Here is a 25,417-nt window from a genome sequence, read left to right as displayed (position 1 = left end):
CTTAATGGTACTTCACATTGGAATGGATAAGGTTCCTTTTGACCTTAGAGGTTCACTAACTCACATTTTAATTGCAGCTAGGTTAACTCTTGTGGTTAAATGGAAAGATCAGACTGTACCTACTATTAGAGAAGTGGTTGACAGAATTAACGTAAATTGTCAACATGAATTATCTTTGGCTCAGTCCTTAGCAGCTAAGAATAGAATATCCTGCATATGGGATCCCTGGTTAGACAGTCCTATGTCTACCTCACTTCATTGAGACAGTTCAAGAATTAGAAAAGTAATGGCAGTATCTCCAGCTTCTATGGGACCATGCACATGTTGAGTTTGGGTGTAATTATGGAGTAACAGTTCATATTGCCTCCTTGTCCAATACATTATGTTTACTTCTTAATATTCAAAAGTTAATATAGAATACATGATTACTTGATGGAAAAGCTGAGATCACAGTGTCTTGATATATTGTACAGATATCCTCTCTTAGTTATGTGGTTCCGCCAGCCATGTTGGCATGTGGCTGTTTGTATTGAATTTTGAAATCTTAATAAAAATGTATTGGAATAAAAGAAAAGAATTGAGGACCAGCCCCCACACTTTACAAGATCGAGGAGACAACCTTCGGCGGTTAAGTACCAAAGATACCCAAAGAATACGTGACCAGAAACTCTCACCTCAGCTGGAGATCGAAGGACGTGAGTGAGCAGGGCCATTGCTTTCAGCACAGACTCACGGGACCGGGTGTGGGCAGGGGGAGGCTGCTGATGAGACAGGGCCTGACTGACGCTAAAGCATCTCAGCGTTATTAGACTTTGTCAGGACCTGGAAAGCCACAAGGGTGCCCTAAAGACTGTTCCAGCTAAATACAACGTTTGCTCCCTTCCCAGTAAGACCAAGGTTGAACTGTAGACCCCGATCTGATCTCAAGGACATATCTCTTGTAATGTACTAACCAGTGTATAATACTGTATAATTGCCTGTAAATGATACTGTGAATACTATTGCGTGATCTGTGATAATATCCTTTCCCGCATTTAACCCTGTTAAGTGAATAAGGTAGAAGTAGATTGTTGATTCCGCCTGTTGCCTCCACTGTTACATTCAGATCACCTGTATTATAGGATCACCATTGAGGCCGAATTAAGAGATTTGGCCATCAAATAATGAGGCAGAGTCATATAAACCTAGTTGAAGGAACAATGCACTTAACCTCTTGGCCACACTAAGGGTGCACCAAGCACATTAATAAGCAGTAGGCTTCGGTTCCTGCAGAATGGAGGCAGTGATTAGAGCCCTAAAAATTCAATATTTATAAAGTCTATTTCCCAGAAATAATAATTGATCGGCTTATATTGATAATAATTGATCTGCTTATATTGACTTACAGTGGGCTTACAGACTCCCTTTATCTTTAGCTAAACAGAACTGACTATTGAAAGCTATCAAAAGTCACCTGGAATCCATAATATTGATGAGCGAATGTGTTAGGATAACATGTTATCCATGCATGTCCGAGTGTTATCTGAGTATCTTGGACATAATCAGATAATACGTTCGAACCCTTGTAACTGCATGTTTTGTGTCTGTTAGACAGATGCAACACATGCAAAGATTGCCTAACAGATGTCATCTGAGTGCGGTCCAATGTTCTTCACAGACCCATAGACTTTCTTTGCTGATCTTGATCTGACACTGAGATCAAAGTCGGATATGTCACCGATTTTTTTCGCCAACCACTTGGTCCGTGGAAAAAAATTGGACACATGCAAAGCCCTATAGAATATCTGAGGTACAAGTAAAAATCAAGAAACCACCTGAGCATTATGGCTTATACCCTTTATGGCTGTCTGTCCTGGTGCTGTATGTCAGACAGCTGGGAATATAACAGTACTTGTGAATCCCAATATACTAGCACTTCACCTGACTCCTACTGTGATTGTTTTAATCCTATGATTTAAATAAAGCTGTTGCCATTTTGACAACCAAATTAATGAGTTTTGTGTATTTATTCTAGTGCCTAGGTTTACTGCAGTTATAGTGGTTTTAAGATGGAGTGGGGGTCTGTCCCATATCCAAAAGTCATGGATAGCACTCGTCCGAGAAAATCAGTCATGTGCATGAACCCTCAGACTGATACTGTATTACATCAATTATACCCGATGCACATATAATTAAGTTATACAGTTTCTCACACAAAAGTGACATATATCAATATCCCATGAAATCACTAATTCTTAGTTTTGCTATTCTTAAAAGAATTGTCAGGTTTCAAATGATAACCAGAGCCAGCTTCCATCACTGCTGCGGTCCTGGTTTTGTGACTAAAGGGGTGATGTCACATCAATAGCATATGACAGCCAGTCACTGAGCTCAGCATCATGTGCCATCACTCTCTACACCAGCACTGAGCTCAGCATCATGTGCCCTCACCATCTACACCAGCACTGAACTCAGCATCATATTCCATCACGTCCTACACCAGCATTGAGCTGAGCATCATGTGTTGTCATGCTCTACAACAGCAATGAGCTCAGCATCATGTGCCGTCACCCTCTATACCAACACTCAGTTCAGCATCTTGTGCTGTCACCCTCTACACCAGCAATGAACTCAGCATCATGTGCCGTCACCCTCTACACGAGCACTGAGCTCATTATCATGTCCCCTTACTCTACACCAACACTGAGCTCAGCATCTTGTCCTGTCACCTTCTACACCAGCACTGAACTCAGCATCATGTGCCTTCAACTTCTACACAGGCACAGAGCTCAGCATCATGTGCCCTCAACCTCTACACCAGCACTTAGCTCAACATGATGTCACCTCACTTTACACCAGCACTGAGCTCAGCATGTTGTTCCATCACCTTCTACATTAGTGTTAAGCTCAGCCACATGAGCCATCACCCTTTACATCAGCTCTGAGCTCAGCATCATGTGGCATCACCCTCTATACCAGAAGTGAGCTCCACATTGTGTGCCTTCACCCTCTACACCAGAACTGAGCTTTTCATCATGTTCCCTCACTCTACATCAGCACTGAGCTCAGCATCTTGTTCTGTCACCTTCTACACCAGCATTGAGCTCAGCATTATGTGCCATCACCCTCTACACCAGCATTGAGCTCAGCATCATATGCCTTCTCTGTCTACACCAGCACAGATCTCACCATCATCTGCCATCACATTTGTTATGAACAGGTGATTCAGAACCACAATGGACCTAGTGGTTAAGAGCACACAAAGTGACCTGATAGTTACTAACATAGGAAGAGCTCTGAGACGTGGGAACTCTGCTGACCGCAATCCCTAATCCTATCATACCACACTAGAGGTAGCCGTGGATTGCGCCCAACGCTCCCTATGCAACTCGGCACAGCCTGAGAAACTAGCTAGCCCCGAAGATAGAAAAATAAGCCCACCTTGCCTCAGAGAAATTTCCCAAAGGAAAAGGCAGCCCCCCACATATAATGACTGTGAGTTAAGATGAAAATACAAACACAGAGATGAAATAGATTTTAGCAAAGTGAGGCCCGACCCACTGAACAGACCGAGGATAGGAAAGATAGCTTTGCGGTCAGCACAAAAACCTACAAACAACCACGCAGAGGGGGCAAAAAGACCCTCCGCACCGACTAACGGTACGAAGGTGCTCCCTCCGCGTCCCAGAGCTTCCAGCAAGCAAGAAAAACCAATATAGCAAGCTGGACAGAAAATATAGCAAACAAAAGTAACACAAGCGAAACTTAGCTTATGCAGGGCAGACAGGCCACAAGAACGATCCAGGAGAAAGCAAGACCAATACTGGAACATTGACTGGAGGCCAGGAACAAAGAACTAGGTGGAGTTAAATAGAGCAGCACCTACCGACTTAACCTCGTCACCTGAGGAAGGAAACTCAGAAGCTGCAGCCCCACTCACATCCACCAGAGGAAGCTCATAGACAGAACCAGCCGAAGTACCACTCATGACCACAGGAGGGAGCCTGACCACAGAATTCACAACACACATTATACACCAGCCCTGAACTCAGCATCATATACCCTCAACCTCTACACCAACACTTAGCTCAGCACTATGTGACCTCACCCTCTACCCCAGCACTGAGCTCAGCATCATGTGCCCTAAGTCTCTACACCAGCAATGTGCTCAGCATCAGTGTGCCCACACCCTCTACACCAGTACTGAGCTCTATATCATGTATCATCTGTACCTCTACACCAGCAGTGAGCTCAACATCATGTGCCATCACCCTGTACATCAGCAATGGGCTTAGCATCATATGCTGTCACCCTCTACACCAGCACTGTGCTCAGCATCATGTGCCTTCAACCACTACACCAGCACTGAACTCAGCATCATATACCCTCAATCTCTAGACCAACACTGAGCTCAGCAATATGTGCCCTCACCCTCTACCTCAGCGCTGAGCTGAGCATCATGTGCCCTAAGACTCTACTTCAGCACTGTGCTCAGCATCAGTATGCCCACAACCTCTACATCATCACTGAGCTCAGCATCATGTGCCTTCAACCTCTACACCAGCACTGAGCTCAGCATTATACGTTGCCTCCCTCTGCACCACCACTGATCTTAGTATCATGTGCCTTCACCCTCTACACCAGTATGGAACTCGGCATCATGTGGAGTCACCCTATACACCAGCACTGAACTCAGCATCATGTTCCCTCACCTTCTACACCAGCATTGAGGTCAGCATCATGTGCCATCACCCTTTACACCAGCACTGAGCTCAGTATCATATGCGATCACCCTCTACATCAGCACTGAGCTCAGCATCATGTGCCTTCACCCTCTACACCAGCATTGAACTCCGCATGATGTGCCCTCAACCTCTACACCAACATTGAGCTCAGCATCATATGCCTCCATGTTTTGCACGAGCACTGAGCTCAGCATCATGTCCTCTCAACCTCTACACCAGCATTTATCTCAACATCATGTCCCCTCACTCTACACCAGCACTGAACTCAGTATCTTGTTCCATCACCTTCTACACCAGCATTGAGCTCAGCATCATGTGCCATCACCCTTTACACCAGCACTTAGCTCAGCATCATGTGCGGTCATCCTCTACATCAGCACTGAGCTCAGCATCATGTGCCATCACCCTCTCCACCAGCGCTTAGCTCAACATCATGAGCCCTCAACCTCCACACCATCACTGTGCTCAGTATCATCTGCCATCACCCTCTATACCATCACTGAGCTCAGCATCATTTGTGATAATCCTCTACACCAGGACTGAGCTCAGTGACTGGGTGACTAGAGCGATCTTGTTATGCTACTGATCTAGTCATCATAACCCCAGGAAGCTAGGTTTGACCCTGGTGGTGTCTGTGAAGGAGAACCTGATGACTTACCCGATAAGCATTGGAGACAGCCGTGTAAAGTGTCGGCAATGCCGAATGCAAGCAGACAGATCAGGGGGCAGAGTCAACTGCACACTGAGGGGATGACACCAGCCAGGAGGAGAAGTCATCCTTAACCTCTTTAGGGCTCATCATTCTCTTCCTGCACTTCATCCTTCTCCTGGCTGTCAGCTTTACACTGCACTAACACGCAGATGAAGCAGACTGCCACAAGCCACACAGCAGGACTTGCAAGCCACATGTGGCTCGCGAGCTACAGGTTGGGGATCTGTGCTCTAGAAATACCCTTGATAAAGTTGCTATTGCCTTAATGCTACTGCCTGTTCAATTGTGAAACCAAATATTAAGAGGAAAAGGGGACAGTCCTACTCAGAACCATGTTCTAAGTGCAAAGTGTGTTTAATAAAAACTAAGCACAGGAAAAAAGGGGGCTGTGGAAGGCGGCTTACTTAGTCGTTCCCCAAGGTAGACACAGGCACACGTGAGGTTAAAGTCTCTGAGTGGTTTATTGTATCATAAAAACATAATGGTAACAGAAAAACAGTCTTTCTGGCTCAAAAGGAAATAAAAAGATCATAAACAGTCCTGCCCAGCACTTCTGGGCCCACACATATAGCAGCTCTCTCAGGAGTGTCGGACAGAGGAAAAAGCTGGCTGGACATTTATTTCCCAGCCACACCCTTGAGGTGGAGATATGGTGAGTAGGTGTCCTGCCCATCTCTTACCTACTCACCTAAAAACCCGCCCATAATATGGCCGCTTAACTCCTTCAGCACGTATCATGCCAAAAAGAAACGTATGGGTTTCTAGATCACGGAGGAAAGCAATCTCTGTGACACATATCTCCCCTCACATACAGTTCCAGTGATCCTATCTCAGGGCACAATATGAGATTTTATGGCAGAAATGAGAGAAAGTAATAGATGAAACAAATTTTTAGTCACTGTTTACACATATCTGGAAGCAACATAAATGTATCCCCAAGATAAAAATGAAAAAAGACTAATTTAGTGCCGGAAATATACAGATAGCAGGGTCTTCTGCCATCAATCTTCTGCTCTACGTTTGTATGTTAGCAAGGGACCAGTAGTGGTCTCATCCATATGATAGATGAATAGAGAAGAGCTGTGGGATCCTCCAGTGAATACACAACAATCAATAGCATGGTTTTATAAAGAACTGTTCCATTTTATGTATAACTAATGATATCTACTGGTAAAGCTACTGAGAAAGCAGCCTGGAAATATTTTGATCCAAGCAACTTAAAGCTTTGCCAATGATAAGTGTTTTCTTTATGAACTAAGTCAGTTTAGTTCGCAGACTTAAGTTTTGTTAAGCGAGTCCCTGTTATTAATACTAGCAGTTACAGTTGTTACAGCGTTATGGTTCATTTATTGCAAATTGCAGACTTTCTTTGGGATAAGATCCATAAATATTTATAACTGTCCAGATAATAGTTATCTGAATACATTAGACATTCTCTAGATTGTGCACAATGCTAAGTACTCAGAAAGAAGTGACAGTTCTGCTGTAAGAGGTCTCATATCATTTTCATGTCAGCTATTGTGATTTTTATCATGTTCCATAAGCAATTATTGAAATGTTAGAACCTATGGGTGTGATACGGAACCAATCATAATCAATATAAATATTTTATTGAGTAAGATAGATATAGAATGTGAAAAATCAGTGAAAGGAAACCAAAAATCACAAAAGAGTAAAATACATGCTAGTACAGGTATTAAAGTAAATAGGGATGAAAGCGGAGTTGATTACTTACAAATTCAATGTGGTTAATCAATATTACATTGTAGTAAGTAAAAAATACTGTGGCCAAATATGTACAGAAATACAAGATAAAGGAATAGTATGTACCACAAAGGCATATGCCTTTGTGATATGGATCACTACTTAAATTGCAACACTCGCATTTTGCAAGTAATGGTAGTAACGCTATAGGCGCAGCTTGCTCTGGGTATACCATTTGTATTTTCACTACCTATTGACATGTAGGGAGTGACTGTACACCAATATTGCTATTTTAGCATACCACTGGAACTATTACATTGTACTTTGTAGCATGTCACTTTATTTAACACCACATTGTACTAGTATTGTGGGGGAGTGCTGCAATATTTCTATTTAACCCTATTAAATAGGGTTCCCTGCCACACCCCAGGGAACTTTTGTTCGGCTGCCATTCATTGAAAGACGCTGGTATGAGGATACGTGTCTCACTAGCTTCCATCCATTTCCTTGTCAACAGGATGTCGTCAAGGCCTCTGTCTTCTGGCCACGCATAACAGAGCTAGCTGCCGCTAAGTGCTGTCTTGGCCTTGCTGAACCCCACATCGCCACTCATGTAATTCTTTTTTACACGTTTTCAAATTTTTAAAACTTCTTTATTTTTATCAAAGTATTAAGTTTTCCGATACTTGTGGGTGTCAAAAATTTGTTATATTCATGTATAATCAATCGCCAATAAGAAAACGATTAAAACAAACGTGATCTTTGCATTTTCTGTAAAAATAAGTGATTTCTAAACACTAGGGTATAGGAAACCCCACATCACCAGTTGCGTGACAAAAACCCCACCTCACCAGTTGAGGGTTAAGTTATGATCCATGAGCCTTTGTGATAAATACTAATGCTCTATTTTGCATTTCTGTACAAATTTGGCCACAGTATTTTTTACTTTTTATAATGTCTTATTGTCTTATTTACTCTTTTGTCATTTTTTTTATTTCCCTTTACTGATTTTATCATTGTATATCTATGTGACTCAATAAAATATTTACATTGATTATAATTGGATTCATTAATAGGCTCTAATAGCTCTTATGGATACACATCCGAAATATGTATTTCTGTAGAATCGATATCTAAATAATGAAATGTGTTGATTTGCAGAAAATGGCTCATCTCCAACACCTTCACCAGATTTCCATATGACCAGCACTTCTGGTAAGAGGTTTTATTGTCTTCTTTTCCTGCAATCTTTATGATGTTTATAAGCATGTATACCTTGTGCAAATAAACACTGAATGTTTCATGCTGCTAAATATGGAAACATCAGTTTGTTACATTTCACTTCATTTGTTATTTGATGCATTGTCCAGATGTTCCAACAACAAATGATTCTGTTATTCCAGATCTAAGAGATAATTGGACAAAGAATGAAACCGAAGTGACAATAAAAGCCAACAAAACAACTGGTAAGACAAGTGATCACTTGTATGTGTCGTATGTGACTTGTTTAGTACTTTGAGTTGCAACTTTAGGCAATTCTAGGAATGGTTAGTAGAAGTCTTTCTATGGAAAACCACATCATGGTGTTATAGAAACCACAAGCAACATTAATACCTTTTTACATCACAGATATGACATGATAGAGCACGCTAAGGTCTCAAACAACCTCAAACAGTATAACAATTAGATAAATGCTGATAATGCCATGTAGAAACAAAAAGGAAAAGACAACATTAACTTCCTGATTATTCTCATTGTTCCTCATAATCATTTAAAATTGCAATAAAAACTGAGAAATTTACAAAGTAATCTTGTATATGTGTCCCAGGAATATATCCATGCCCCCTTTTCATCCTTTTCACTACCTCTTATCTCACGGTCTGCAGAAGGAGCTTCTCACCTCTGCCCTTTCTTCAGGAGATCGGGAGTGCTAAACTTTAATAGAGGAAAGAAATATATCTTGGTACCGTGTGTAGTCTCGAAAGCTTGCAATTTGTTACCATCTTTTCAGTTAGCCATTAAAAGGTATCAACCACTGAGGACTCTCAATTCTAAATATTAAACTTTAATAGTAAACTCTGGCATATGACATGTGCTGTGATGTTTCGGGAAATCAACAGTATAGCAATCAAAATTATTTAACCTCCCATTGCAAATTAGGTTTTTTAGCAACATTTTTAAACTATTGATATTTACAGCTCTGGCAAAATTAAACGACCACTGCAAAATGTTCAGTTTGTCTGAGTTTTCTATTTATAGGTGTATTTTTGAGTAAAATGTAAATTGTTCTTTTATTCGATAAACTTCTGACAACATGTCTCCGAATTTCCAAGCAATAAATTTTGTATTTTTTTTCTGAAAATGAAAAGTGCTCAAAATTAAAAACAAGAAACAAACCAGTGCTTTCAGACCTCAAATAATGCAAAGAAAACAAGTTTCATAATAATTTAGAAACAGCAATACTAATGTTTTAACTCAAGAAGAGTTCAGAAATCAATATTTTGTGGAATAACCATGATTTTTAATCACAGCTTTCATGCGTCTTGGCATGCTTTCCACCAGTCTTTCACACTGCTTCTGGGGCAAAAATGTAAGCAGTTCTTCTTTGTGTGATGGCTTGTGACTATCCATCATCCTCTTGATTACACTCCAGAGGTTTCCAGTAGGGTTCAGGTCTGGAGATTGGGCTGCCCATGACAGGGTTTGGATGTGGTGGTCTCTTAGTTTCTGCCAGAGCTATATAATAACCAAAGAAACAGTAACAAAGAAAATAGCTTAATATGACAAGTGGTTACTCCAAATCTGACACACAATGTCACTGCTCAGAATTATTCAACCTCTTCATGAAAAACATCGTTAGTAATTAGCAGACCCTTTGGTTGTTAAAGGAGTTATCTGTTCCAAACCAATAAGACTGAAGTCACTCTGTGTGACTGCAGACTTATGAATCCCCCAGTACACGCACTGTGCACTGTGGGAATTCTCCGGTTTCAGACCCATGACCAAAAGGTATGAATGAGTTATACATACTCCCGGGCAGTGGGGGTGGCCTCGCTGTCTATGCTCTTGTATGGAGCATGGCCATGCTCTGTAGTCAGCCATGTCCACTAGATGGGTGCAACCTCTCCCAATGCAAGTGTATGGCTACAGGCCACACACACTGGCCTAGAGTATGTGTAACTCATACATACCCTCCAGTCTCGAGTCTGAAACTAGCAAACCCTTCGATGCACAGTGCGTGCACTGGTGGATTCAAAAGTCTGCACACTGTGGCTGCAGATTTATTGATTTGGACCAGACAACCTCTTTTTGAGCTCCTGTAAATGTTATAGATAGCACACATCATCTTCTTGCAACATTCCTGAGGAGTCACAGCCCATGCTGCAACAATCTTCTAAACTCACCAAAGAGTTTCCCAAATCTTCCAGGATTTCTTCTGAAACCAAGCCTTTAGGGGCTTTAACCCCCTCATGCCGCAGCCCATTTTAATTTTTGCATTCTGGTTTTTGCTCCCCACTCTTCCCAGAGCCATACATTTTTATTTTTCCATCAATATGGACATGTGTTGTCTTGTTTTTTGTGGCACGAGTAGTACTTTTGAACCACACCATTGGTTTTAATATATCGTGTACTGCAAAACAGGGAAAAAATTCCAAGTGCGCTGAAATTGAAAAGGGGTGCAATTAGACAATTTTTTTTCCACCATGTTCACCAAATGCTAAAACTGACCTGCCATTATGATTCTCCAGGTCATTCTGAGTTCATAGACACCAAACATGTCTACGTTGTTTTTTATTTAAGTGATGAAAAAAAAATCGAATGTTTAAAAAACAAAAATGCGCTATTTTCCAAGATCTGTAGCATCTCCATTTTTTGAATCTGGGGCTGGGTGAGGGCTTCCATTTCGCTGACATTTTTATTGATGTCATTTTGGTGTAGATAGGCTCTTTTGATCGCCCTTTATTGCATTTGAATGCAATATTGCGGCAACCCAAAAAACATAATTCTGGGGTTTTTGCTTTTGTTTCGCTATGCCGTTTACCGATTGGATTAATTATTTTTATATATTGATAGATTGGTTGATTTTGAACACGGCAATACCAAATATGTGTATTTTTTTCATTGATTTATTTTGAATGGGGCGAATGGGTGGTGATTTGAACTTTTATTCTTTTTTTTAAAGATTTTTAAAAGCATTTTTTTACTTTACACTGGCTTCAATAGTCTACATGGGAGACTAGAAGCTGCGATCATCCCATCGCTTGTGCTACATAGAGCATGCCTTCAGCACTGCTCTATGTTGCAGAAATGCTCACTTGCTATGAGAGCCTACCGCTGGCCGGCACTCATAGTAATACAGCAATAACAAACACAGTGGTCTGCTGCAGCCCCTGGGTTGTCATGCCAATCTATTGGCGGCCTGCAATCATGTGACACGGGCGCCAATGGGTAGGATTAGTGACGTGCTTCCGGCGTAATCACATTAACCCCTTCATGACCCAGCCTATTTTGACCTTAATGACCTGGCCATTTTTTGCAATTCTGACCAGTGTCCCTTTATGAGGTAATAACTCAAGAACGCTTCAACGGATCATAGCAGCTCTGAGATTATTTTTTTGTGACATATTGAGATTCATGGTAGTGGTAAATTTAAGTTAATAATTTTTGCATTTATTTGTGAAAAAAATTGAAATTTGGCAAAAATTTTGAAAATTTTGCAATTTTCAAATTTTGAATTTTTATTCTGATAAACCAGAGAGTTATGTGACACAAAATAGTTAATAAACAACATTTTCCACATATCTATTTTACATCAGCATAATTTTGGAAACAACATTTTTTTTTGCTAGGAATATATAAGGGTTAAAATTTGACCATCGATTTCTCATTTTTACAACAAAATTTACAAAACCTTTTTTTAGGGACCACCTCACATTTGAAGTCAGTTTGAGGGGTCTATATGGCTGAAAATACCCAAAAGTGACACCATTTTAAAAACTTCACCCATCAAGGTGCCCAAAACCACATTCAAGAAGTTTGTTAACCCTTCAGGTGTTTCACAGCAGCAGAAGCAACATGGAAAGAAAAAATGAACATTTAACTTTTTAGTCAAAAAAATGAAATTTTAGCAACAATTTTTTTCATTTTTCCAAGGTTAAAAGGATAAACTGGACCCGAAAGTTGTTGTACAATTTGTCCTGAATACGCTGATACCCCATATGTGGGGGAAAATCACTGTTTGAGTGCACAACAGGGCTCGGAAGGGAAGGAGCGCCATTTGACTTTTGAATGAAAAATTGGCTCCAATCTTTAGCAGACACCATGTCGCGTTTGGAGAGCCCCTGTGTGCCTAAAGATTGGAACTCCCCCACAAGTGACCCCATTTTGGAAACTAGACCCCCCCAAGGAACTTATCTAGATGCATAGTGAGCACCCCCAGGTGCTTCACAAATTGATCTGTAATAATGAAAAAGTACCTTTTTTCACCAAAAAAATTCCTTTAGCCTCAATTTTTTCATTTTTTCATGGGTTACAGGATAAAATGGATATTAAAATGTGTTGGGAAATTTCTCCTGAGTACACCGATACCTCACTTGTGTGGGTAAGCCACTGTTTGGGCACACAGCAAGGCTCGGAAGGGAAGGAGCGCTTTTTGAATGAAAGATTAGCTCCAATCGTTAGTGGTCACTATGTCATGTTTGGAGAGCCCCTGTGTGCCTAAACATTTGAACTCCCCCACAAGTGACACCATTTTGGAAACTAGACCCCCTAAGGAATTCATCTAGATGTGTGATGAGCACTTTGAGCCCCCAAGTGCTTCACTGAAGTTTATAACGCAGAGCCCTGAAAATAAAAAATCATTTTTCGTTCCTCAAAAATTATTTTTTAGTCCACAATTTTTTATTTTCTCAATGGTAATAGGATAAATTGGACCCCAAAAGTTGTTGTCCAGTTAGTCCTGAGTACGCTGATACCCCATATGTGGGGGTAAACCACTATTTGTGCGCATGGCAGAGCTCAGAAGGGAAGTAGTGGTGTTTTAGAATGCAGACTTTGATGGAATGGTCTGCGGGCGTCATGTTATGTTTGCAGAGCCCCTGATGTGCCTAAACACTAGAAACCCCCCACAGTTGACCCCATTTTGGAAACTAGAGCTCCCAAGGAACTTATGTAGGTGTGTGGTGAGCACTTTGAACTCCCAAGTGCTTTACAGAAGTTTATAACGCAAAGCCGTGAAACTTAAAAATCATTTTTCTGTCGTCCAAAACTATTTTCTTAGCCCGCAATTTTTTATTTTCACAAGGGTAACAGGAGAAACTGAACCCCAATAGTTGTTGTCCAGTTTGTCCTGAGTACGTTGATACCCCATATGTGGGGGTAAACCACTGATTGGGCACACGTCAGGGCTCGGAAAGGAAGTAGTGACGTTTTGAAATGCAGACTTTAATGGAATGGTCTGCGGGCGTCACATTGCGTTTGCAGAGCCCTTGATGTACCTAAACAGTAGAAACCCACCACAAGTGACCCCATATTGGAAACTAGACCCCCCCAAGGAACTTATCTAGATATGTGGTGAGCACTTTAAACCCCCAAGTGCTTCACAGAATTTTATAACGCAGAGCCGTGAAAATAAAAAATCATTTTTTCCCCACAAAAATAATTTTTTAGCCCCTATTTTTTTATTTTTCCTTGGGTAACAGGAGAAGCTAGACACCAAAATTGTTGTACAGTTTTTCCTGAGTATGCTTATGCCCCACATGTTTGGGTAAACCACTGTTTGGGCACACGTCGGGGCTCGGAAGGGAGGGAGCACCATTTGACTTTTTTGAATGCAAGATTGGCTGGAATCAATGATGACACCATGTTGTGATTGGAGACCCCTGATGTGCCTAAACAGTGTAAACCCCTCAATTCTAACTCCAACACTAACCCCCCCACACCCCTAACCCTAATCCCAACTGTAGCCATAACCCTAATCACAACCCTAACCCCAACACACCCCTAACCCTAATCCAACTCTAACCATAACTGTAATCACAACCCTCAGCCCAACACACCTGTAACCACAACCCTAACTCCAACACACCCCTAACCCTAATCCCAACCCTAACCCCAACACACAACCATCCCTAATCCCAACCCTAACCATAACTCTAACCACAAGCCTAACCCTAACCTCAACACACCCCTAACCCTAATCTTAACCCTAATTCCAACCCTAACCCTAATACCAACCCTAACTCTAGTTCCAGCCCTAACGCTAAGGCTATGTGCCCATGTTGCGGATTCGTGTGTGGATTTTTCCGCACCGTTTTTGAAAAATCCACAGGTAAAACACACTGCATTTTACTTGCGGATTTACCGAGGATTTCCAGTGTTTTTTGTGCAGATTTCACCTGCGGATTCCTATTGAGAAACAGATGTAAAACGCTACAGAATCCGCACAAAAAATTGACATGCTGCGGAAAATACAACGAAGCGTTTCCACACGGTATTTTCCGCACCATGGGCACAGCGGATTTGGGTTTCCATAGGTTTACACGGTACTGTAAACGTGATGGAAAACTGCCACGAATCTGCAGCGGCCAATCCGCTGCGGATCCACAGCCAAATCCGCACCATGTGCACATAGCCTAATTCTAACCCTAATTGCAACCCTAACCCTAATTCTAACCCTAACCCTAATTGCAACCCTAACCCTAGCCCTAACCCTAACCCTAGTTCTAACCCTAGCCCTAACCCTAGCCCTAACCCCAACCCTAGTTCTAACCCTGGTTCTAACCCTAACCCTAGTAGAAAAATAAAAATAAATATAATTATTTTCCCTACCTATGGGGGTAATAAGGGGGGCTTTATTTACTATTTTTTTTATTTTGATCACTGTGATAGGTTATTGTTGTGAATTCTGTGGCAGAGTTCACTCCTGTGGTCACAAGTGGTACTTCGGCTGATTCTCTCTGGGATCTTTGTGGAGGAAAGTGGTACTGCAGCTTCTGAGTTTCCTTCCTCAGGTGATCTGGTGAGCTCGTTAGCTTCTTCTCTACTTAACTCCACCTGATGCTTTGATCTATGCTTCCTGTCAATGTTTCAGTGTGGGACTTGTTTTTTCCCTGGATCATTCCTGTGGCCTGCTGCTCTGCAAAGCTAAGTTTTGCTTATGTTATTTTGTTGCTATTTTTCTGTCCAGCTTGCTTTATTGGTTTTTCTCGCCTGCTGGAAGCTCTGAGACGCAGAGGGACCACCTCCGTACCGTTAGTCGGTGCGGAGGGTCTTTTTGTCCCCTCTGCGTGGTTTTTTATAGGTTTTTGTGCTGACCGCAAAGTTATCTTCCCTATCCTCGTTCTGTTCAGCTAGTCGGGCCTCACTTTGCTAAATCTGTTTCATCTCTATGTTTGTGTTTTCATCTTACTCACAGTCATTATATGTGGGGGGCTGCCTTTTCCTTTGGGGAATTTCTCTGAGGCAAGGTAGGCTTATTTTTCTATCTTCAGGATTAGCTAGTTTCTCAGGCTGTGACGAGGCGCCTAGGTTCTGGTCAGGAGCGCTCCACGGCTACCTTTAGTGTGGTTTGATAGGCTTAGGGATTGCGGTCTGCAGAGTTCCCACGTCTCAGAGCTCGTTCTATTATTTTGGGTTATTGTCAGTTCACTGTATGTGCTCTGACCTCCATGTCTATTGTGATTCTGAATTGCCTTTCATAACAGGTTATATCGCAGTGGTCAAAATATACCTGTAATGAATCTGCCAGCCGGCATATTCGGCAGGCGCACTGCGCATGAGCCTGCCATTTTGGAAGATGGCGGCACCCATCCTACATGCTGAACGGACACCTGGAGGGACCCCGGGTCTCCAGAGGTACGGGGGGTGGGATCGGACATCGGATGGGTACCAGACAGGACGGAGGGGAGAGGAAGGCAGCGGAGGGCAGCGGAGCACAGAACGGAGGGGAGGAAAGACTAACAGCGCCAGCAGATCGCCGCTGTCAGACGGTGGAGGGGGCAGATTGCGGTCTCCAGCCATGACCGGTGATATTACAGCATCGGCCATGGCTGGATTTTAATATTTCACCAAGTTTCATAGGTGAAATATTACAAATTGGTCTGATTGACTGTTTCACTTTCAACAGCCAATCAGAGCGATCGTAGCCACGTGGGGGCAAAGCCACCCCCCCTGGGCTGAAGTACCACTCCTCCTGTCTCTGCAGGTTGGGTGAAATTGGAGTTAACCCTTTCACCCGATCTGCAGGGACGTGATCCCTCCATGTCGCCACATAGGCATCACAGATCAGATTGGCACCGACTTTCATGACGCCTATGTGGCGTCACAGGTCAGGAAGGGATTAAATGTCACTATCAGAGATTGACAAAGGCATTTAACAGGTTAACAGCCGCGGGTGGATTGCAATTTCACCCGCGGCTGTTATGGACACATATCAGCTGTTTTATTGTTTAATAAAAGATGTGGGCTCATCGCCAGAGCACAGATCAAAAGGAGAGACACGACTTGCACAGTACATGTACGGTGCATGTCGTGAAGGTGTTAAGGCATGTTGGGATCATGTCATCCAAGTTTCAGTTCCCTCATAGAAAGCATCATGTTTTCTCCAACAATTTTGTGATACTTGTTTGAACCCATATTGTCCTCCACTCGCTGCACGTTTCCAGTGCTAGGGGAACAAAGCAGCACCAGAGCATCTCCGAGCAAGCATTGTGCACTGTAGGCAGTGTGCTCTTTACAGTGTACACTACCTTCCTCCTCCTCCACACATACAGTGACATGTAAAATTTTGAGCACCCCTGGTCAAAATTTCTTATAAGGCCTAAAGTTAAAGATGACCAATTTATTTTGTATTTTACGCAAAAAATAGAAAAAAATTTACATTTTAAAAATTGCAAAAAGGAAAATTTGGTTAGTGCCTTGTAGCATCCCCTTTTGAAAGTCTAACAGCTTTTTGTAGCCAGCCAAGAGTCTTTCAATTCTTGTTTGAGGAATTTTCATCCATTCTTCCTTGGAAAATTCTTCCAGTTCAGTGAGGTTCCTGGGTCATCTTGAAGCAAACTGCTATTTTGAGGTCTAGACACAGACTTTTGGTGATGTTTAGATCGGGGGACTGTGAGGGCCATTGTAAAACATTCAGACTGCACCTTTTGAGATAGTACATTGTGGATTTTGGCATGTGTTTAGGTTCATTATCCATTTGTAGGAAGCAAAAGAGTAACCATTGAGCCACCATGCTGTTAGTCTAGGAGATACATAAATACAGAACTGGACTTTAATATTCCAACAGATCAATACACAGTCTGATAATATCCAGTGATTAGGCGATTGCCAGAGATATGGCAGATGCTCATCAAAGCAGTAGAATTAGATAGGCTACACAACAGCTTCCGGTATAAAGACTGCAGGAGAGCAGCCAAACCAAGGACTTTTGCCACCTCAGAGACTCATTCCTGGCAGAACATGACTGGCCAACATCATTGTTCAGTTTCTCATGAAGTAAGGAATCATGATATTCAACACATTACAAAACCTCCTAGTCTGAAAATGGATGACCATCTAAAGTCATATCTTCTCTTCCACATAGAGCCTTTTCCTTGTCTCAATGTCAAATAGGGGTTATCAGGTAATTCTAGGGCAGGATTAATTTTACAAAATCGTGATATATTACCACTGAATTATAAGTGATATTCACGTGACATTTGTAATTGTTTTTACAGATGAGTACCACCCAGCCAATTCTAGAACATTATTAACTACTGGTAATCTCAGCACTATAAGCTGGACCACCACTATATCAAGCCACGTTAATATCAAGCCTTCAGGTAATACAATGATGAAACTTCATAGAATGCGTATTATATTCACTATGCGTCCCATGTTTTTATTATCCTGGCTAGGAATTCCACCATATATTATTAAACTCTTCATTAGTGACACAAAATGAATATATTGATGATGGGACTATATGATGCTGCTACATTTCACTGGTGAAAGCACAAATTCAAGGAAAATGTAATGGTATACCATAAATAGAATTTATTATATTCACTTCAACCCTTGCCACTCCACATTAATCAGAAATTGCACCTTAATGATAGATTTCGTGCAAATTAGGTCTATGCATGTTTATTAAGTATGATAGTACGCTTCTTAAAGGAAATCTGTCAGCAGGTTGTTGTAATCTGAGAGCAGCATGATTTTATGGGCAGAGACCCCGATTCCTGTGATGTGTGCTGATGTGTCACTTACTAAGCTGTATTTTATTTCAATGAAATCAGTGTTTTATCAGCCAGAGATTATTTTAGCAACTTTCTGTCATTATACAGTGTGTACAGAAAGCTGCCTGTGGTGTGGGCAGGTTTATACGGAGCTCAGCATTTAGAGCACAGCTAGATCTTCAGCAGAGAGAACTGTGACTCTAACAAAAATGCTGCATACAGTAAGCTAAGTGATACATTGCTGGAATCAGGGTCTCGGCCCTACATCTTGCTCCTGTCACATTGCATAGCAAAAACTTGCTGACAGATTCCTAATTTTAGACAAGACTAGTGTTTCAGATATCGAAAGTCAATTTTTTTTTTTTTTTTTTTGGGGGGGGGGCAAATTGTGACTTTTTATCCATGCATGTTAATTGATTGTACTTTCCATTGATAGAAAAGAGCAGGAGACCAGCATTGCATATAGTATACAAAAATATAAATGCTGTTCAGTTTGCAACTTTTTTCACCTGTTGACAATGGTAGCAATATTAATGTACCGTATATACTCGAGTATAAGCCGACCCGAGTATAAGCCAACCCCCCTAATTTTGCCACAAAAAACTGGGAAAACTTAATGACTCGAGTATAAGCCTAGGGTGGAAAATGCAGCAGCTACTGGTAAATGTCAAAAGTAAAAATAGATACCAATAAAAGTAAAATTAATTGAGACATCAGTAGGTTAAGTGTTTTTGAATATCCATATTGTATCAGGAGCCCCATATAATGCTCCATAAGGTTTGATGGGCCCCAATAAATGCTCCATATTAAAATATGCCCCATATAATCCTGCATAAAGGGTAATAAGGGCCCCATAAGATGCTCCATAGAGATATTTGCCCTATTTAGTGCTTCACAATCGTTATTGCCACATACAGACGCTCCATACAGACACTGCCCCCTATAGTGCTGCACAATCGTTATGGCCCCATACAGATGCTCCATACAGTCACTTGCCCCTTATAGTGCTGCACAATCATTATGGCCCCATACAGATGCTCCATACAGACACTGCCCCCTATAGTGCTGCACAATCGTTATGGCCCCATACAGATGCTCCATACAGACACTGCCCCTTATAGTACTGCACAATCGTTATGGCCCCATGCAGATGCTCCATACAGACACTGCCCCTTATAGTGCTGCACAATCGTTATGGCCCCATACAGATGCTCCATACAGTCACTTGCCCCCTATACTGCTGCACAATCGTTATGGCCCCATACAGATGCTCCATACAGTCACTTGCTCCTTATAGTGCTGCACAATCGTTATGGCCCCATACAGATGCTCCATACAGACACTGCCCCTTAAAGTGCTGCACAATCGTTACGGCCCCATACAGATGCTCCATACAGACACTGCCCCTTATGGTACTGCACAATCGTTATGGCCCCATACAGTCACTTGCCCCATATGCTCTGTCTGCAATAAAAAAAAAATCATATACTCACCTCTCCATCGCTCAGGACCCCGGCACTTTTACCTGCTCCTCGTTCGGGTGCGACTCTGTCCTCAGCACTGACGTTCAGCAGAGGGCGCACACTGACAATGTCACCACGCCCTCTGACCTGAGCGTCACAGCCAGAGGACGCTGCTAACGAAGCCGCACCTGAACGAGGAGAGGTAAATATCGCACAGCGCTGCGCTCCCCCCTCCCCGTATTCTTACCTGCTTCTGGCGCAGTGCAGTCCCTGCTTCTCCCGGCACTGCATATTCTTCCTGTACTGAGCGGTCACCGTTACCGCTCATTACAGTAATGAATATGTGTCTCCACCCCTATGGGAGGTGGAGCCACATATTCATTACTGTAATGAGCGGTACCATGTGACCATTCAGTACAGGAAGAATATGCAGCGCTGGAAGAAGCAGGGACACGCAGGGACCGCGCCAGCAGTAGGTAAGTATAATTAGATAGCCACGGCCCCCCTCACCTGCCGACCACCGGGTATGACTTGAGTATAAGCCGAGAGGGGGACTTTCAGCCCAAAAAAATGGGCTGAAAATCTCGGCTTATACTCGAGTATATACAGTATTTATTCCATCCTTTTTAAAGACAGCTATGACATGCCTAGAATATGCAACTTTTTTGTGAGTTTTATGTAGAAATGAAATCATAAATATGTTGTACTTAGTGTTGAGCATTCCGATACCGCAAGTATCGGGTATCGGACGATACTTGCGGTATCGGAATTCCGATACCGAGATCCGATACTTTTGTGGTATCGGGTATCGGTATCGGATCCATAGGGATGTGTAAAATAAAGAATTAAAATAAAAAATATTGATATATTCACCTCTCCGGCGGCCCCTGGACATCACGCTGGTAACCGGCAGGCTTCTTTGTTTAAAATGAGCGCGTTTAGGAACTGCGAATGACGTCGCGGCTTCTGATTGGTCGCGTGCCGCTCATGTGACCGCCACGCGACCAATCAGAAGCCGCGACGTCATTCTCATTCACTAAACTCCTAATTCTAGGAATTTAGGACCTGCGAATGACGTCACGGCGTCTGATTGGTCACGTGGCGGTCACATGAGCGGCACGCGACCAATCAGAAGCCGCGACGTCATTCGCAGGTCCTAAACGCGCTCATTTTAAACAAAGAAGCCTGCCGGTTACCAGCGTGATGTCCAGGGGCCGCCGGAGAGGTGAATATATCAATATTTTTTATTTTAATTCTTTATTTTACACATTAATATGGATCCCAGGGCCTGAAGGAGAGTTTCCTCTCCTTCAGACCTTGGGAACCATCAGGATACCTTCCGATACTTGGTGTCCCATTGACTTGTATTGGTATCGGATATCGGTATCGGCAATATCCGATATTTTTCGGGTATCGGCCGATACTATCCGATACCGATACTTTCAAGTATCGGACGGTATCGTACAACACTAGTTGTACTTCATTCAAAAAGATCAAACATGTCCTCTTTCCTCGTCATTTTTAAGTTTTGGCATAGCTAGACATGTTGGATGCTCCTGTGTCAGTTTAGTGCTTTCTCATATATATGGGATGGGGTCATTTACAGTGGTAATGTACTAATATACAAGACTAACAGTCAGAGAAGAATTACCTCTTTTGTCTTAGTTTTTATCATGGGACTAGCTGTTTAAAGACTACTATGGCTCAATCACAATTGTAATGGAAAGAAAAGCCTTGTAGCATGAAATTCTGCTCACCACGCCAGTCAGAACACACTGAGCAGAGCGTGAGAAGCTCTGCCTGTGACCGGCGGTAATCTTAATGATGTCACCGCTGTTCAGAGGCAGGGTTTGTCATGCTCTGCTCAGTGTGTGGCGGCTGGCGTGGAGAGAGTTCGCATCACTGATGTGACCACTCTCCAAACCAGAGGTCCCCAACTCCAGGCCTCGAGGGCCGCCAACAGTGCAGGTTTTCAGGATTTCCTTAGTATTGCACAGGGGTTGGAATCATCACCTGTGCAGATGATCACATTACCACCGATGCAATACTAAAGAAATCCTGAAAACCTGCACTGTTGGCGGCCCTCGAGGCCTGGAGTTGGGGACCCCTGCTCCAAACCATTCGGATAGTTGTGGGACATGGCCATTAATGGATTATAGATGGAAATGGGAGTATAACTTTGATTTTTATATTAATTTTTGGTGAATAAATGGATAAAAGAGGGTCGGGGAGTTTTTATTTCAAATAAAGTACTTTTCTCTGTGCCTGTGTCTTTATCAAATTTGCCTATGGGGTTAGTAATGGGGTTTCTGATAGACGTTTCATCATTGCTAACCTTGAGCTTGATGTCAGCAAACATAAAACAACTGACATCAACCTCAAAATTATTAACCCACTTCGGACCACTTCAGGGCAAGTAAGAAGAGCCGTGCAAAGTGCTAGAATTTGTGCATCTAATGGATGTACCTTTTCTGGGGCGGCTGCGGACTGCTAAATTTAGGCTGGAAGAGGCTAATATCCAAGGCCTCTTCCCAGTCTGAGAATACTAGCTCACAGCTGTCTGCTTTAGCTTGGCTGGTTGTCAAAAAATGGGACGGACCCCACACTTTTTTAAAATTATTCTTTTAAATAATTTAAAACGAATTGGGACACTTCTGTTTTGATAACTAGCCATGATCAGTTTCATAGCTCTGGGCTGCATCTTGCAGCTGTCGGTTTTGCCTGCGCTGGTTATCAAAAATAGAGGGGACCGCACATTTAGTTATTTATTTACATAGTGTGGGCCGACCAATCACATCAACCATGCCAATACTTGACATGGCTATGATTGAACTAGAAATGCAAACACAGTAAAGTGAGACTTCCTGGAGAAGGCACGGACACGAACTTTAGCGTTCGGGTTTGCCCATCCCTAGTTAACATATTCTTGCATTTTCTACTTGACACAATAATTTACATTCTTTTTAAGCGCTCAGCTAATGGGGGGTATTACCAATTACATCAACATTATATGTCTGACTGATCTGTGTCCCACCTCCAGAGCAGAGCTCACCTCTTTGCATTACTTCACTAGACACCAAAAAGGGTGATGCACAAATAGGGCAATCTATTCAATGACATGTAAGAAGGATACAGCCAGTAATGTGGGCAATATTTATGACAGCAAGGCTAAAAGCAAAAGAACTATATATATATATATATATATATATATATATATATATATATACAGTATATATATATATATATATATATATATATATATATATATATTCAGTGCCAACAAACGTATTTATTCCATTATATCATATCTGTTGTTGGGAATTTTACAATGTTCACTATATGGCAAAATACATCATCGGAACGGTTTGCTGCACTATTTTCCGTCTGTCGCCAATCAATGTCCTTCTGTGATGTCTAGAACATTGTAAAAATTTAAAGGGAGCTTGTCACCAGAAAAAAACGCTATTGATCTGCAGATACAGGGTTAACCTGCTTGGCGCCCAGACTTAGTTGAACACTACCACCAGGAGAAAATTAACTTTATTCTTTCCCCCGGGAGCATTCCATTTTCATACATGAGGGCGGCACCGGCGCGAGTTCAGTCACCACTCTGAATTTACAGCACGGTGGCTGTGGCCAGCCGCTAGACCTCACTAACATATGTCAGGCCCTAATGAAGAGTCAGTATCAGTCAGGGTCGGGGAAGCGGCTACAGCTGTCACTCTGTATACTCAGAGCTATGTCTGAATCCGTGCCAGCGCCATCGTCATGACTGGTTCGGGCGCCAGGCTGGTTAATAACGCTATTGATGTACAGATTAACTTCATATCTGCGGGTTAACAGCTTTTTTTCTGGTGACAGGTTCACTTTAAAATCAGATGTGATTTTCCCTAACCTTTTTCCTTAGCAGATACTGGTTTTATGAGAGGCCCTCCTGTGAAAATATTGTCCTCACCTCCCAAATAAATCTTATTAGGATGTCTATCTAAATACCGTAGTGAGTAGAGTGACAGGCTGAAGTAGCCATCTGCATGGTTTATCTCCCATTACGGATGGATAGGGTTTAATTAAATGGAATGAATGAATCAGTAATACGGCGTTTTTCTGAGCGGTCAGTCATCGCTGCTTTTGTTTGAGTTGATGCTGTTAGCGCTGAATATGGCAGCCTTATATATTAATCAGAACAACAAACACAGACAAGTGAATATAATACGCACTCGCCTGCATGCTTTACAATTGCTAATTTAATTAAATAAAAAATAGTTTCCAAGGCTTAATCTATTTGTAGTCCAGGTTCTAGCAGGGCATCCTATGTGACATAATGGAACACCTGAATTTCATATGTAATCATTGAATTACCAAGGAGATGAACTGCAAATTTTGTAAGATATGTATATCTGTATTAGGGGTTTCTATGGGACACCAGGCAATTAGCTTGGAGCTAAAAAGGCAGCGGCTTTTTTATGGGTTACAGTAATAATAAATTATATGCAAATAAATAATAACCAACTGTTATAAACCATTATATTAAATTACTAAAATTAATGTCCAAGTCCACCCTGGGTGACAACTCACTAAAAACCACTGCATAAAATGGAGATAGGCCTGGTAATGGAACCTGAGAAGATTCTAGAAAGGCGAGTACCACAAGCATACCCCAGAAGGGGTGCAGAGTATACCAACAATTAAAATAAAGAGGAACACGATGAATAAATACTTGAAGGGAGAATATTGAGGGCTTAAGAGGACTACGGACCACAGAGCTAAAAAAAGACCTCACATTCAAGACGAACAATGGTATATATCATGGCATATCGTATGTACTGGACTGTTCTCCCTTAGGAATACTGCTCTGTGCATCTACATTCAGATATGAACATGTATTAGGGGCCGTACAGAATCCAACAGTACTATAGTAGTATTAAAGGGAATCTGTTAACAGGTTTCTGCTACCTCATCTGAGAGAAGCATAATATAGGAAAAGAGATCCTGATTCCAACAATGTATAACTTAGATTACTGAGTGCAGTAGATGTGACCCGGTCAGAGTTTTTAGATGTATGCAGCATAGCTCAGAAAGCTAACCACGCCCACACCACAGCTCTTTGTGTGCATATCTATTGACAGTGAGCTGCTTATCAGAGGTGGGGGTGTGGTCAGACCAGGAGGCAAGCTCTACTGCAGTTCAGGTAGTGATAATGTCCTGGTGACAAAACATTCTTTGTATAGAAAAAAAGCACACATCCTAATAAGTGACACATCCCTAAAATCTGTATCTCAACCCCTACCTTATTCTGTCCTCAAATTACATACCAAAAACTTGCTGACAGATTCCATTTAAATGGTACTTCTAATGGTTGGCCAAGAATGAAATATTCTTGTAACCTGAGGGAACATTATATTCTAATATAACTGAATAATAATCTCCACTCTTCTGTCTTAATCTTCTGTCTCATATGATTCTTTTACCGTAAAGATATAATTTGTTTTCAAGAGAATTGAGCTTTCATTACTATTACATTGAACATCATCTGTAATAGTAATGCACTGAACTAGTGGAATTTCTGAACCACTAGTTTTAATTTTGTGGAATGTT

General features: G+C 42.0%; 1 protein-coding gene across 5 annotated transcripts in view; it reads left to right on the top strand.

The window, feature by feature from the left end:
- Window positions 1–25,417, top strand: part of EMCN (endomucin) — a 285,813-nt gene that overhangs the window by 114,683 nt on the left and 145,713 nt on the right. For 3 of the 5 annotated variants that reach the window (XM_069743634.1, XM_069743635.1, XM_069743633.1), the window contains 3 exons: window positions 8,302–8,355; window positions 8,544–8,606; window positions 17,859–17,963. In XM_069743634.1, the coding sequence (XP_069599735.1) occupies window positions 8,302–8,355; window positions 8,544–8,606; window positions 17,859–17,963 (222 nt within the window). The remainder of the gene's footprint in view (window positions 1–8,301; window positions 8,356–8,543; window positions 8,607–17,858; window positions 17,964–25,417) is intronic. The other 2 variants (XM_069743637.1, XM_069743636.1) reach the window with 1 other exon arrangement.

The sequence above is a fragment of the Ranitomeya imitator genome, chromosome 1 (assembly GCF_032444005.1).
Source record: "Ranitomeya imitator isolate aRanImi1 chromosome 1, aRanImi1.pri, whole genome shotgun sequence".
NCBI lineage: Eukaryota > Metazoa > Chordata > Amphibia > Anura > Dendrobatidae > Ranitomeya > Ranitomeya imitator.
This window is presented reverse-complemented; position numbering and strand designations above follow the sequence as displayed.